Below are 16,745 nucleotides of genomic sequence, written 5' to 3'. Positions count from 1 at the left end.
AAAGAAGACCCAGACCTTTCTTTAAAAAGTGAGGATCGGATTATGTGCTGTGGCCTCTTGGGGGGGGGGGGTATACTAAAATTGCCTAAAGTTGTAGGTAGCCATTGACGCTGCATGTGTCAGGTCTGAGAAAGGCTGTGTCCAGTTTTGGAGACTCGCTTTGAAATGTGTCCCTGCAGTCGAGGACAGGTCATATTTGGTGATATTCAGAATCTCAGGAGTCTGGAGAATGAAAGTGATGTAAAGCGAGAGAGAAAGGGTGGTCAGCATTCCCACTTTGATTGCCATGTTCCAGATGTTGAAAAATGTAATAAAAGCAGTATATTGAGATGCAGCATGTTCCAGATGTAATTGTAGCACTTTATCTAGATGCAGCTCCTACCTGTATGCTAGAGTGAGGGACTTTCCTGAAAATTGAGGAGTCATCAGAAAAGTGATGAAACAGATTTTTTTTTTTTTCAGAGGGACCTGGTTTGTGAACTTAGGCCCCAAAAAGGGTCATCCTACAACAGGTGAAACCCACCTACATGAAGGACACAAAGGATATAATGCCATCTAGAGTGGTGTACACATATAGTATGTACAAGACAACACACGGTACTGTATATACATCAATGGTTTCAAAACCGCTGTCAATAGAAATGAAGGGTGATGTCGAGAATGAGGCAAAATGCAGCAACTTATTGATTATATTGGCAGCAACAATCTTAAGACAAAGGGAAGAAAGGGATCCAGAAGTATTTGCTAGAAGTTGGTTTGGGTATGAGTTGGTGAGGTGGGGGGAGGGGGGGGTGAAAATATCCTAACCCCCATTGAACCTGATCCTTAACTCGTGCGTTGCATGGTTCTCTGGGGAAATGAACAATTCCCATTCCCCACATTGTGTAGAATGAAATATAGAGGGAATTTGTGTGCCAACCTGTTATGCAGCAATCTGATACCACAAACGCGAAGCTTAGCAAATGGGGTCGAGCGCCCGACAAGCAAAATCACAGGACATATCCTTGAGACACCCCTTTATCTATCTGAAATCAACATTGCGACTTGATTTGTGTTTTAGTCCCAAACTTAGCTGCGTAAATGTAAGATTTAATGTGCTATTGTATTTGCAACAATTGTGATGGGCTATCTCAGGCTGACTTCCTGAGCCCAATCTTTTTCTTTCTTGAGCTATCTTAGACTGACTTTTTGGCCCAATCTTTTCCTGGCCGCGAGACAGGCAAGCTGTGGAGCAGAAGTCGGAAACTTGCCTTCACTCTCCTCAACAAGCTTGGCACAAAGCAAGACCCTCTGCTGAAAGCAGGCCAACGGGTGAGCAGGCTCATCGAGCCTCGAATGGCATTCCAGGAAAACCTTTTCCAAGTCGAGTAATTGGAGTGAAAAACCAGTACAACGATTTCCTTCTGTTATTCACAAAAAAAAAGTTGTTTACACATTCACAAGATTGGAAATATTGCTTTGTTGAGGATTCGATTATCATCGGGCATGAATGGGTTTGCTTGCTCCTTCCGAAACGTGACCAATCATGATTTTGTAATCCCCTAATGTTACGATCAACCTGAATATTTGACCACTCTTTGGGCTGTTTCTTGGGAATGGTTGAACTAATCTCTAATGTGTGTTGAAGTCTCTGGAATAATCAGTCTGCCAACAAAGTTGTGATTGAGTAATCAAGTCATGCTATCATTTTGAAGTGAAGTTAATCCTTCGTCGGAGCGAAGTTAATCTGTAGGATTGATTACGTGTACTTTCACAAGGGTTAAATATCGATGACAATTGTCCTGATTACTAATTTATATCAATTAAACATAACGACATGAAGGATCCACTTTCATCCGTCATTTTAATCGATAACGTTACTTTCAGGGAGAAAAGAGAAAGCAGGTTTCGAGGAGACCTGAATGTGCAAAGAGTAAGGGAGGGAGGAGGAGGAGGAGATTGGGACCATACTCTGTGCAGAGCATTGCTGCTGCTTAAGCAGTCTCTATTGGGTACAACCTTGGCTATTGGGTACAATCTTGGACGGGTCGCCACGACGACACAGGATACCAACATGCTGGCACTCATTTTGCCGACCTCGGAAGGATGACAGGCCGAGTTAACCCCACCTGGTATTAATTCAACAGCTGAGTGGGATTTGAACTCAGGACCCTAGGATCCAAAGCCCACCACCCAAACTATTAAGCCAACACCAGGACACCCGTTTAACATCTATCCAAGAAACAGCACACACAAGGGAAGGCGGTTAATTGTGAATCCATGGGTTGGGAAGGGAGTTTAAATTTCTGCTCATTCTTTTTTATACATGATATGTCGATGACCCGTAAAGTTTTTTTTGAGAAGAACTCAAAAAGATGATATTGATAAAAGCAACACACAATGCTGACGGAGAACCAGAAAGGTCCCGTGCGCAAAACGCTTTTCTATGCCCTTTGTCATCAGGGTAATTAAACTTGACATTCTAAGGAGTTGAAAGTGAGCAACAAATAAGTATATTAAGCGGGATTGTCAATAAAAAGGAAAAAAAATGGAGAAATAAATGGCAGAAACAAAGAAAATCACAGGTGGTAAAATTCGCAACAGCATTGATGCAGCACCATGCTCAGTAACGATTCAGTCAAATTTAACTTGTTACTTGTTAAATCGAAGATTTCCATGTGTATTGATTGATTGGTCTGGTCTGTTATTCTGTCTGTCTGTCTGTATGTCATTTGCTGACATGTCACAATTTCACTCCATTCTTTACAAAACATAACCACCTGGTGGAGGCAGTCACAAGCTGGAAACATTTGTTTTTGAGTTTAAAAGATCAAAGTTGGGGGTCACAGAAATTGTCAATTTTCATTCAAATTATTTGATGTTTACAGATATATATGTTTTTTTTTGTTTGTTTGTTTTTAAAAGAAGAAGGCGCTTCCAACCAAAAGTAAAAACTCGATCGACTCCGCTAATTTTAGCAAAAAAGCGAGAGCAGACCCGGTCTCAGGACAACATTTTGCTGGCTTCACAACCAGCTTCATCAGGCACAATAGGCTGTGGCACATCAGGCACAATATATATATATATATATATATATATATATATATATATATATATATATATATATATATATATATATATATATATATATATATATCAGAAAAACATGGTTTGATAGTAAAGCCTCGTCAAAGTGAAGCTTCGGTCGACCCATGTGAGTACAAGGAGTCCTTGACTTATGAACAAGTTGTGTTCAGAAGTCCATCATTCTTAAGTCGGATGTATGTAAGTCGGAATTCAATTTCCCATAGACGCTGTGTTATAAATGGTGGTTCGGTTCGATAACCAAGCTCAGATAGCCTTTTTATCCCATAACTTAACACTTGACACAATATATTTTAAATTTGCAATAAATGATGGTAAATAATACTTCAAGCAATTCTTCCCTCTCGGCAATAACTCCACAGTTTTGTTTTGTTATTATTGTTGACTTAATGGGTGCAGATCCCTTTATTTGTTGTAAAATTCTCACATGGTCCTTTATAATTGTTCTGGTTGTCGAATGATTAACGTCTACCGAACGACCGATTTGGGAGGGAGTTTCACCTTTGTCAGATCGCTTTATACCGTCCAGTTTCATCTCCAATTTTGAAGTTCTGCATTTCTTTGTTGCATAAACATCACTGCAACGTTTATCAGCGATGATTAGGGTTCGCTCTCATGGTAAAATGCATGGCACTTTGAATGCAGCTGCGAGCAGTGCAGTATATGAGATACTGTCGACCACATTGCACTCAGACTCTTTAAATCTTGTGGAAGAAAGAGTCATGCTCCGCCCAACCAATGAATCCTGAGTTGCTCCACCCATGATCGGTTTGTACATACGAGTGAACATTTATATCTTGGACATGAAAAATAATTTAAATAAATAATATTGTTAAAATACCTTATTGGGGTTGGTTTGTAAGTCGGGTATTTGTAAATCGAGGATTCCCTGTCCATCTATCAATTTTGTATGATCAGACCATGACCACATCTATGAATTGCGTTTATTAATTACGGACTATTGCAATGTACATTTTATACATTTAAACTTTTAAGACCCTTTATATCCCCTTTTGACCATTTAGACTTCTTAGACCCTATAGAACAGCGTTTCTCAACCTTTTTACCCTTGTTGAACCCTTGAAATAGTTTTCATGTCTCAGGGAACCCCTGCATAAAAATTATTATATACCATTATTAATATCGAGCTCTTTTATATTTTTATCGTAGTTCACGTGGTAAATATAATGTTTTTGGGATACCTGGTTTAAGGAAAAAATGACCCCCTTTTTGTCAAATTTATTGGCAATGAAAAAAATAACATACTGCTCGTTTATGAGACCTCACACCGAGGTTTTAATTCACAAAAAAAAAAACTTTTTTAAATCAAAAAGAAAAACACACCTCATGTAACTTGATCAACAAAACTTAAACAAATAAAACTGAAGCAATAAAGGTAAACAGAAGAACTAACAGAGAGACAGAGACAGAGACAGAGACAGAGACAGAGACGGACGTCACGCTAGGAAGCACAGAGAAGATAGATGGACACCGTGCATGCGTCCCTTACTTGAGTCAGTCACTCAATGATACACGAATCCGCCGCGTACAGGACGTCCACTAACCAGTGAGGGCGGTTTCACACTGGCGCCATATAGACATCATTAAATACATTCCCTATGGTTGTTATTATTGTAAATAATATGAGAGGTTGAAGCCTCTATTGTAATAACCAAGGAGTTTCCAACAATATACCATACCTGTATAGTAAAATTACGAATATTAAATGAAACAAAAACTACTCAAAAATACATTAGCCTATTTATTACTGTTTCTCGTGGAACCCCTAGCGACCTCTTGCAGAACCCTAGGGTTCCGGGGAACCCCGGTTGAGAAACACTGCTATAGACCGCTTAGACCCAATCGCCCTGTAACTATTGTTGGAACATCCTCTTTGGACCTTTTAAGACCCTTGAGATGCTCTTAGACCCCTTCACCCTTTCGACCTCTGAGATAACTTGACCTTTTAGGCCTTTTCGACCCCTTTATACCCCCAAACTAATATTGGAAAATACCCTTTAGATTTTTAGACGCCTTCATTCGTCCGTTCGTATGCAGCACAAGACTGCAGGGCAGCATCATCGGCTGAGGGTGTGACTGTTCTGCTGATGCAATTCCCTCTGCTGGTTAGAGTAGGAATTTGGAATTTATCCATGGTGACTGCGATAACTCGCCTATTCTTCGTGAAGGACATCATGGGATCTTTAACATCCACTAACAAATGCTGGCAGATTGGACACCCATTTAACATCTATCCAAGAAACAGCGCACACAATGATGAATCACTCTGGTTGTGGAACAGTGGGTGAAGAGTTTATAGCTGTTTTGGGATTAGAACCTAGGCTGAACAGCTTAGAGGCAGGTGTGCATAACCACCAGGACATTTTTGACCCCTTGGACCTTTAGACCCTTATAGATAATTATAGACCCTTCAGACACCTTAGACACCTAAGACTTGTTGACCCATTATATCTGAAGACCCATTAGACCTCTTAGAGCTGAACACTGGAACTGATTTCCAAAGGCATCAGGTAACTCACCAACCACTGGGAAAAATGAGTTGTACTGTCTGGAAACGACTGAAAATCGGACAAACATCAATGCCAAGTTTCGCTTCATGGGCAGGGGAAAAACCTTTTGACTGGCCACCTCCTTGCTTCTTCCCTTGTACAGTAGGTTGGTTTGGGGAAACTGGCCCATGCTCCCAAAGCAAAAAATGGGTTAAGCAATTGGTCACGTATGCACGTAGAAGGTGCGTGTCTGCATTTTGTTATTCCCTTTTCTTTGCAACCGCTTGTTTGATTGACACAAAATTTTCACCATAGATTGAAACTTAGCACCCGTCTCATGCGGCATAAGTGTTTTTTAATATTTTTTTTCTGAAGTCATATGTGCCTTCATTATGGCGTCATAATTGCATACGTAGAATGCTACATCTGATCAGTATGAAAAAATGTTGAGGGTCATTTTCAGAGAAATTGGTCAACAGAAAAAAATTGATGACCGGTCACGTGGTTCGGCAGCCATATTTCAAAAACAAACAAACAAAAACCTTTAAAAATCCTCTCCGAAATGGCTCAACAGATCGAGGCAAAACTTTACAAGTATGACTGCCTATCCACCCACCTATGGTGTCATAGGTCACACGGTTTGGCAGTCAAGTTGGATTTACCCGAAAACCTTCAAAAAAATCTTCATCTCCAGAATGGTTGGACAGATCGAGGGGAAACTTCACACATTTTCCTCAAGCCCTGGGGATACCAGGGTCTTCATGAATAAGTAATAGGTCACATACTTTGGCAGCCATATTTGATTGGAGGAAAAATACTTTAAAAATTCTCTCTTGAACCGCTGCATCAATCGACATGAAACTTCAAAATTATGATCTGGTAGTAATGGGGAATATATATTTAAAATTTCAAGCTGATTGGACCCATGGTCTGGCAGCCATAATTAGAATATTTTTTTTTTTTTGGAATCTGGGTTCTTAACGATCTCCAGATTTATACTTTAGCGATCTATTCCGGCGTCTTTATCAGCCTTGGTAAAAGCCTGCTGCTGGCTTAGTGGTTCGGGTTGCTGGCATGGGATCTTAGGGTCCTGAGATTGAGTCCCGTTGGCCACTGAATTAACACCAGGTGGGGTTGACTCAGCCTGTCATCCTTCTGAGGTCAGCAAAATGAGTACCAGTGTACTGGTAGAGGGGAAGAGCATCAGCAGCATAGTCGCACCTCAGCAAAATGATAGCTATCCCGCAGCCAAGCTGTCATACGCAAGAAGAGAAGAAGAAGAAGAAGAAGAAGAAGAAGAAGAAGAAGAAGAAGAATGAGCCTTGGTAGTTATGAAAACACTTGAACGAGAATAGAAGCTACTTTGTAAAGGCTTTTGAATGTCCTCCAAAGCAGACTTTTCGAAGTATAACTTGTACAAATTTATTCCAGAAGTGTAAATAGATGTAATAAATTTGCCGCCAGAAGAGTTGGCTCGCACCAAGTCCTTCTCGAGACTGTGCGGGGTAAGTATTCCATGAATATCATGCAGTTCTTCCAAATGAATGCTTTCAATGTCCGTCACAGTCCCATCACCACTTTGTGTGCATTGTCATGCAGGTGGCTCTGGTTTACTCAAATAGTGAGCCGACGACCTTTGCAGTGGCTTTCTATGCCTGCCTCTTTTCAGGCCTGATTCCTGTTCCTGTCGAGGTTCCCCGTGCTAATACGGTACGACCATACTCCTGCTCCGAACACCCACATAATCTACTCACGGTGGTTGCTTTAGCCTCGAGAGTGTATTTTCTGTTCTGCTTTAATTGTTCCTCCAGGATGCTGGCAGCCAGCAGATTGGCTTTCTGCTACGGAGTTGCAATGTTACTGTTGCCCTGACGAGTGAATTGTGCCAAAAGGGCCTGCTAAAGACTCCTTCGGGGGAGACTGTCGAGTTCAAAGGTACAAGTTGTCCATGCTGTAATCAACTTTCAGCATAGGAAGTCATGCATATGATTGTCTTGTTCCTTGTAGCTGCCCTGGACATAAAGTGGTCGTACAATGATGCCCACGACTTGGGGGATGGTAGTGGTTTAGGTGGTCGTAATTAGGTGATACAAGTGGGTTAGAATGCAGTCTCTTGTGCCATGTATCATGTGATTGTTTTTTTTTTTAATGAAATGCCTACCCTGCTTGGCGACAGGTTGGCCGAAAGTGTTTTGGGTAACAACAGACTCGAAGATCGTGGCCAAACCCCCAAAGGACTGGTCACCACGCCTGCCAGATGCAAACAATGAAACAGCCTACATTGAGGTACGGTAATAACTTCCTTTGTGCTCCACCAATTTCCATGTTCGTGCTCATCGATGGCCTTTTGTTTGTGGTGAAACTATGAGAATATCCATACCCCTTCATCCCAAGGCCTACTGTATGTCATAACCACCATGGGTCTTTCAGAATTCTGTGTTTTGAAATTCAGCATTATGTTATTAAACGGGACTCGTCTGATTTGCAAAATGGTGAGCTGGCGGCTTCCATCAAGAAATGTGACAGTAACCATTTTAAGCCCATTTGCTTTAATAAGCCTTGATCATACTTTGATTCCCAAGTGACCAAATTCTAGTTATGATATTCATCTATTGCATCTGGCTTAAATATTATCTATTGTTGGTTTTGTAAATGAATAACTCATGCATATATTTAGTTATTTTGGACATTGGATAATCTAGCTTTATGCTAACCCTTTATGGGCCTGATGGGACAGTTAAAAGGTAGCATTCTCAATTTTTGGATGTCTTGTCCTGGTTAAATCACCAACTCTTCCTCTGCCATCCTCAAGAGTTTTACAGACAGGATGTTGCATCACTGAGTATGCTATCCTTTGGAGTGACTGCCTAATCTGCTGGCATTTGTTTGTAGATGTCAAAGATCCCAAGGTAGTTTTTACAATGAGTAGGCCACTGTGTCCAACCTTCTGTCCAAATTATAAATTCCTGCACTAATGTATGGAGGCATTGCATCAGTAGTATGATCATTTCAATTAGAATGGCAGCATTCTGGGTACCTCCAGGAATGATGCAAGTCAGTTGGCAGGTGCTGCAGAGCATACTGAAGAAGAAGTCCCTGAAAGTTTGTTTAAGGATGTATGAGATCGTTGTTTTACACATATACGATTTGTTAATGTATAAACAGTGACTATATTCGATGCAATCTTGAGTACAAACATATTTTTCACATGTGTGAATGATTGCCCACATACCCTTTAGTGAGTGAAGTTAGTGGATTTGATTGACTAATACACCCATTCACTGCAGGAGTGGCAGGGGGAGTCGTGTTATTATCCTTATTATTGCCAATTATTATTACTATTGCAATTAGGTAATTAAAAGGATCAGATCGTGCATAACATTGTAACAAGTTGTATCAGGTGATTTGAAGAATTAGACCGTGCATGACATTGTAACATGTGAAATCAGGTTATTTGAAGGATCAGACCATGCATGATATTATAATATGTTATATCAGGTTATTTGAAGTATCAGACCGTGCATGACATTATAACATGTTATATCAGGTTATTTGAAGGATCAGACCGTGCATGACATTATAACATGTTATATCAGGTTATTTGAAGGATCAGACCGTGCATGACATTATAACATGTTATATCAGGTTATTTGAAGGATCAGACCGTGCAAGACATTATAACATGTTATATCAGGTTATTTGAAGAATCAGACCGTGCATGACATTATAACATGTTATATCAGGTTATTTGAAGGATCAGACCGTGCAAGACATTATAACATGTTAGATCAGGTTATTTGAAGGATCAGACCGTGCATGACATTATAACATGTTATATCAGGTTATTTGAAGGATCAGACCGTGCATGACATTATAACATGTTGTATCAGGTTATTTGAAGGATCAGACCGTGCACGACATTATAACATGTGAGATCAGGTTATTTGAAGGATCAGACCGTGCACAACATTATAATATTGTTGCGGTTGAGGAAATTCACAAACCACCATTCAGGTCCCGTCGGTGAGATATCTCTGTAAGTACATGTGTAGTTAGCCCCAAACCCGTTGTTTAGAGGGAATAAATGTGATTCATTTGGGCTGCGACCCTTTGAGATAGCCGTTTTTCTGTTCTATCTTTATTTTGAACCAACCACGTCTCAACCACCATCACACAACAACCACCAACCACAACGCCGCTTCACAACAACAACAACAACGCCAACAGCCACGATCTTTACCTTCACAACTCGCTCCCGCAAACATCGCATCACCGCCATTCCAAACGGCACCAGGGCCATAAACCACCACCATAAACCCTCCACCACCTTCACCTCTCCTTCTGCGGCCATTCCCGCACCACTTGTGAACGCCGAGCGTCAGGCTGTCCTGGCCTCGTACGGGACGTGTGCCGAACCACGAGTGCAAAGTGCGGCCTTTCCGAGGAGAATTCGGATCAGGAATGATACACGCCCACTTCTGATCCGTCCAATCAGCAAGCGCGGTGCGGTTTGGCCCCGCCTCCAGGCGCGTCGGAGTAGAATCGGGATATGCAAATTCTCAGATCAGGGGAGAATCACGCCCCTTTTCCTCCGTCCAATGGGCGAGCGTGGCTCCACCCCCGAGCTCGTTCTGATCCAGAAATTTGCATATGGGTTCTCCTGCCGGCCTATAAAACGCCGGGCGCTGGGCGAATTTGGGGGTCAGTTTGAGGAGAGTCAAATTGGGTCTGGAGAGGAGAAGTCTGTCGGGGTTGGCAGTCTGTCGGGGTTCGGAATCTGTTGGGGAGCTGCAGAGAGAGGAAGCCTGGATCGCGGTCGAGTCGGTTTGAGTGCAGTGTCGGCCTTAGAGGAGCGGGGAGTGAGTCGGGAGGCGAGGGCGTACAGGTGGTTTGCTGCAGTCGGCTGAGGAGAATTGGGGAAGAGACCGAATAGCTCGGGTCTGAGGCAAGGAAGATGGCGGTCGGCGATGAGCTCGCAGTGGAATCGCTCGTCGCGGGACCCAAGCAAGCCAGCTATCCTCTTTCCCCAGAGCATCAACAATTCCCCCCTTTTTTTCCCCCCCGCGCTGAGATAGTGCGAAAAGGGGGGCCCCGTTCCCACCCCACTCCAAGCAGTGCCAACGAAACCCGCGAAGGAGCGCGGAGTCGGGGCGCCGCCGCGCCACCACATTGGCGGCTCATCACAAAGACATGGGTAGGATCCACCCGGTCTCGCGGACCTGACCGCTCTTTCAGGTCCCGCGCAAATATTGGCCCACAGGCCCTGTCTGCCCCCTTGTCTTTGAGGGTGGCCCTTTTCTTTTGCTTTTGAGTGAATGTGTTGTTGGCGCCGTCTGTAAAGTAAAACTGTGTAAGTGTTGCCGTGTGCTCGCGTAGTCGGTAGTAGATCTGCATTGTTGTGTTTCTTTTGTAGCATTTGCTGTAGGTGCATAATTGTTGTAATTGTGTATGTGTGCTCTCTGTGTGCCGCGGAATAAATGTGCCTTATGTTGAACTGTTTTCTCGTTTCGCTTCGTCTTTTCTTTAATTGAATCTCCATCTTGCTTCATGTAAAGGGTTGGTAGTGGGCTTATCCGCCCGATAATTAATCGGAACCATCGAGGCCGACGATAACACCGCTCGGTTATCCCGCTAGTACGGAACGGGTCGCTTAAGTGGCCCGTGTCCGGAGTCAACCTGTGGCGAGGTGCGATCGCCCGGTCTACCCTCCGCGTGGGTACTTAGGTAGGTCGAATTTGGCGAACAACCCTATCCCACGCGGGGGGCCGATTGTCACGATCGTGGTGAGGCTGAAAGGCCCACCCGTGAATAGCTCCCGGCGTTAGTCCGAGAGGGTCACGACAGAATTGTCCGTCCGGTGGGCGACGTGCCGCAATTCGAGTTACGTGGCCGTTCGCACGCCGGCGGGCGCGAACTCGAAACAATATGTTTTATCAGGTTATTTGAAGGACCAGACCGTGCATGACATTATAACATGTTATATCAGGTTATTTGAAGGATCAGACCGTGCATGACATTATAACATGTTATATCAGGTTATTTGAAGGATCAGACCGTGCATGACATTATAACATGTTATATCAGGTTATTTGAAGGATCAGACCGTGCATGATATTATAATATGTTATATCAGGTTATTTGAAGGATCAGACCGTGCATGACATTATAACATGTTATATCAGGTTATTTGAAGGATCAGACCGTGCATGACATTATAACATGTTATATCAGGTTATTTGAAGGATCAGACCGTGCATGACATTATAACATGTTATATCAGGTTATTTGAAGGATCAGACCGTGCATGACATTATAACATGTTATATCAGGTTATTTGAAGGATCAGACCGTGCATGACATTATAACATGTTATATCAGGTTATTTGAAGGATCAGACCGTGCATGACATTATAACATGTTATATCAGGTTATTTGAAGGATCAGACCGTGCATGACATTATAACATGTTATATCAGGTTATTTGAAGGATCAGACCGTGCATGACATTATAACATGTTATATCAGGTTATTTGAAGGATCAGACCGTGCATGACATTATAACATGTTATATCAGGTTATTTGAAGGATCAGACCGTGCATGACATTATAACATGTTATATCAGGTTATTTGAAGGATCAGACCGTGCATGACATTATAACATGTTATATCAGGTTATTTGAAGGATCAGACCGTGCATGACATTATAACATGTTATATCAGGTTATTTGAAGGATCAGACCGTGCATGACATTATAACATGTTATATCAGGTTATTTGAAGGATCAGACCGTGCATGACATTATAACATGTTATATCAGGTTATTTGAAGGATCAGACCGTGCATGACATTATAACATGTTATATCAGGTTATTTGAAGGATCAGACCGTGCATGACATTATAACATGTTATATCAGGTTATTTGAAGGATCAGACCGTGCATGACATTATAACATGTTATATCAGGTTATTTGAAGGATCAGACTGTGCATGATATTATAATATGTTATATCAGGTTATTTGAAGGATCAGACCGTGCATGACATTATAACATGTTATATCAGGTTATTTGAAGGATCAGACCGTGCATGACATTATAATATGTTGTATCAGGTTATTTGAAGAATCAGACCGTGCATGACATTATAACATGTTATATCGGGTTATTTGAAGGATCAGACCGTGCATGACATTATAACATGTTATATCGGGTTATTTGAAGGATCAGACCGTGCATGACATTATAATATGTTATGTCAGGTCATTTGAAGGATCAGACTGTGCATGACATTATAATATTTTATATCAGATCGTGCATGACGTTATAATATGTTATATCATGTTATTTGAAGGATCAGACCGTGCATGACGTTATAACATGTTATATCAGGTTATTATAATATGTTGCTCAATCATTACCGACCAAATTGTTCTCTTTCTTGATCAATATAATATGTTACTCAATCATTCTCCTGATGACGGAGATTTGGAAACCTTGCCTCACCATTGCCATGATAACCTCTTGTACACCTTAACATGGAGTTTGTGTAATGGGCAACTCCCCACCCCCTCTCCCTCTTGGGAATGAGGGGGGGGGGGGGTTAAATCGCTACAACCTCCATTGTGTGACCCTTTGTCTTCCTGTCAAGTTTGGTTGTGATTGAATGAGTTACCACAAAATGTATTGCAGTCAAAAATCAGAGACGACAGACATCTAATTGCGTATTTTAGTAAGATGGCACTGTGACCAAATGTTTAGAGTTGTATATTACAACTCTGACATGCAAGAGTCCTCAAAAGAACAATGGGACCCTGAAGGTATGTGAGCGCTTTTGAGCTAAGTTGTCTTTTATTTTTGTAGCACATGATTGGTGGTGGCGTAACAGTTAAGGCAGTTGCTTTCGGATTTTAAGATTCTGGGTTCAAACCACAGCTGTGCCAAAATAACCCCAGGCCGGTCAACTCAGCCTGTCATTCTTTCGAGTGCAGCAAAATGAGTACCAGCTTGTTGACAAGTCAGTCGAGTATCCACTATTTGGAGTGGTGACTCATTCGGGATTGTGCCACCTATCCATTGAAACTGTCTTGGCAGCTTTATGGGCTTGATGGTGTGAGGAGGATGAACAACAGGCTTTTTGGTTGATGAACCTGTTTTTGTATCGCTGTGTAAGGTTTGGATTGAAACAGCACCAATGAACGCAAACTCTCTCAATGTGCCTCATACCTACAGTACAAGACGAGCAAGGACGGCAGCGTTCTGGGTGTGGAAATCTCACGTTCGGCCATGCTCGCGCACTGCCACGCACTCTCCCAGGGCTGCAGATACACCCAGGGTAATCGCAGCCTCAGGCCTTCCCTCCCCAAATGTGTACAAGTACGCCATAACACCACCATTCTACGGCCTGGTCACAAACGAGTAAAACCACATTTTTGCAAATGTCTGTGCAAGTATTTGCTGTTTATTCACTGACTATCCAACCTGCGCATTTATATATCTCCTTGTGTTTTCTTTTCGTGTTCTTTTGAGCATTCTGGCCCAGCATATCACACCAGGAAGAATGATCGAGATGCTGGGCATGCATCTCATGTCCCAGTTATATTGGTCACAGGTGGAATAAAATAAGATAATTTGAGTATCTGTATCGCTCGTTTGTCGAGCACCAACTGAACACTTGATTCACAATTAAAATGCAAATAAACTGCAACCGTTACTATTTCCACAGTTTTTTTTTTTTATGTGCGAGGTTGTAATTTCCTTTCACTTTTCTCTTTGCCTGTTTTCCATTTATGTTTATTGAATGTTTTTAGATCCTCCTGGAGGATGTTACTCACGATGTTGTTCTTCATCTTCTTCTTGTGGACTTTTTTGTTTCACAGCCTACAGTTTTCATCGAAACTTCATGAAACTTGGCATATATATGTAAAAATACCCTGCGCAGACAGTAACCATCTCCGATTTTGAAAATTCCTCCGAGCAAAAAAAGTTATGACGTCAAAATATCTCCGTTAATGGAAATCGCCGAAAAAATTATCTCCGAAACTGGGCAAGCTTTTTGAATTCTGTTTGCGGGAATCGAACAGGGAATTAGCAGAGATGAATTACCGCACATATGATACATCATGCCTGGTGTTGGCTCAGTGGTTTAGGGTGGCAGCTTGTGATCCTAGGGTCCTGAGTTCAAGTCTCGTTTCCCACTGAATTAATTCACCAGGGGGTTGACTCGGCCTGCCATCCTTCCGAGGTCGGCAAAATGAGTAACAGCTTGCTGGGATGACTGAGTCATTCGAGTATCCTGCGTCGGAGTGGCGACCCGTCCAGGATTGTACCCAATAGCCAAGGAGACTTCTTCGGCAGCACCAACGCTCTGTACAGAGTATGGTCCCAATGGGATGGGATACATCACTATGACGTCATATCAATTTTTATGACGTCATTCCTATTTTTTGACATTTTTTGTTTCACAACCCAGAGTTTTCATTGGATCTTTGTGAAACTTGCCATGTATATGCAGAAAGCCCACGTACAGGCAGTAACCTCCAATTTTGTAAATTCTTCCTAGAAAAAAAGTTGACGTCATATAATAATATCACGCTAATGGAAATCGCCTATCCCATTATCTCCGAAACTAGGCAAGCTGTTTGAATTTTGTTTGCGGGAATCAAGCCGGGCATTAGCACAGATCATTTATCGCAAACCTGATACATCACAATGACGTCATATTCGTTTTTATGACGTCATCATTAAGAGGATGAGGATCTTCACTCATTTGAGCTTGTTTGTTTTCTTTTTGGAGTTTTTGAAATAAGCCATGTTGTTTATCCTCTCAGGTGAAACTCTGGTGAATGTACTCGACTTCAAGAGGGGTGCAGGCCTGTGGCATGCCATGCTAACGGTGAGATCCTTCACGAGAGGGACGCGGCCTGACCTAGTGACCTATGCCCGGGATTTTTGAGGGTTCGATGTTCGGGTTGGATATGAAGGATAAATCGGTTCGGGTGTTAGCTAATACTTTTCCTATAGTGTTGGTGGATTGTTAAACAAAAGGTTCTTTAACAGAGTGAATGCAAATTAACTTTTATTCACTCAAGTGATAACAATAAGGGAAATTCACTTGGCATGTCAACATTATGAATTTAATGAATTTGCTTGTGTGCACATGACAGATGCCTATTCTTTAAACATGGAGAAACTTTGATATGGTGACACTAACCTTTTTTTAACCAATTTATCTTTATGCCTTAACTAGTTGCAATTTGTCAAATCTCTGTCTCTGTCTCTGTCTGTCTCTATCCATCTCTATCTGTCTCTCTGTCTCTGTCTCGCCCCCCCTCTCTGTCTCTCTATCTCTATCTCCTTCTCCCTCCCCCCTCCAGGGAATCATGAATATGATGCACATTGTATGTATTCCATATGCCCTCATGAAAGGCAACTCCATCTACTGGATACAAAAAATACATTCGTACAAAGGTAAGCTCACTCTGCAAAGGACATGTTAATGAGCAAAGACAGTGCCCCAGCATACTATCAGTTTCAGACTTGTTAAATGTTCCTGTGTTTCTCTAAATCTCTGGCAGGAGTTGGTTGTTTAAAGATTGCAAAACACCATCACTCCATAGGCTACGATATCTGGTGTAGTTATTACTGTAGTTATGGCAGGATAACTCAGTTGGTGGCATCTTGACTCTGACCCCCTACTGAGGTTGAATATGATTAAAATATGTTGGATTGTGAACACGCTGTATCTAATGGGAATAGGGCAAAGATCCTTATAAAATGTGGCAGAGAGACAGAGAGAAAATAATAGCCATGTGAATCGGTCAAGGATCTACTACTACTACTACTACTACTACTACTACTACTACTACTACTACTACTACTACTACTACTACTACTACTACTACTACTACTACTACTACTACTACTACTACTACTACTACTACTACTACTACTACTACCACCACTACCACCACTACCACCACTCCGTCTTTAATGGCCACCATTACTCCCACCCTTGTTCAATTATTGTTGGGTTTGTAATTTGTTCAAGGTGCTTGTTCAAGATCTCACGGTGTCCTTCTCAAAGGACACCGTGAGATCTTTAGTATCCACCAACTACTGCTTGTAGATGGGGAGCCCAATTTAACCTTCAT

The 16,745-nt window shown here is 42.0% G+C and overlaps 1 protein-coding gene across 2 annotated transcripts in view; it reads left to right on the top strand.

The window, feature by feature from the left end:
- Window positions 1-16,745, top strand: part of LOC147030341 (disco-interacting protein 2 homolog C-like) — a 165,728-nt gene that overhangs the window by 77,250 nt on the left and 71,733 nt on the right. For both annotated transcript variants that reach the window (XM_085874274.1, XM_085874273.1), the window contains exons 8-14: window positions 1,220-1,311; window positions 7,194-7,304; window positions 7,406-7,529; window positions 7,771-7,880; window positions 13,825-13,927; window positions 15,423-15,487; window positions 15,969-16,062. In XM_085874274.1, the coding sequence (XP_085730400.1) occupies window positions 1,220-1,311; window positions 7,194-7,304; window positions 7,406-7,529; window positions 7,771-7,880; window positions 13,825-13,927; window positions 15,423-15,487; window positions 15,969-16,062 (699 nt within the window). The remainder of the gene's footprint in view (window positions 1-1,219; window positions 1,312-7,193; window positions 7,305-7,405; window positions 7,530-7,770; window positions 7,881-13,824; window positions 13,928-15,422; window positions 15,488-15,968; window positions 16,063-16,745) is intronic.

This window comes from Eptatretus burgeri, chromosome 3 (genome assembly GCF_056783735.1).
Source record: "Eptatretus burgeri isolate ZD-2024b chromosome 3, Ebu_testis_v1, whole genome shotgun sequence".
NCBI classification, from domain to species: Eukaryota; Metazoa; Chordata; class Myxini; order Myxiniformes; family Myxinidae; genus Eptatretus; species Eptatretus burgeri.
Note: the sequence above shows the minus strand (reverse complement) of the source record. Positions and strands in the feature narration are given on the sequence as shown.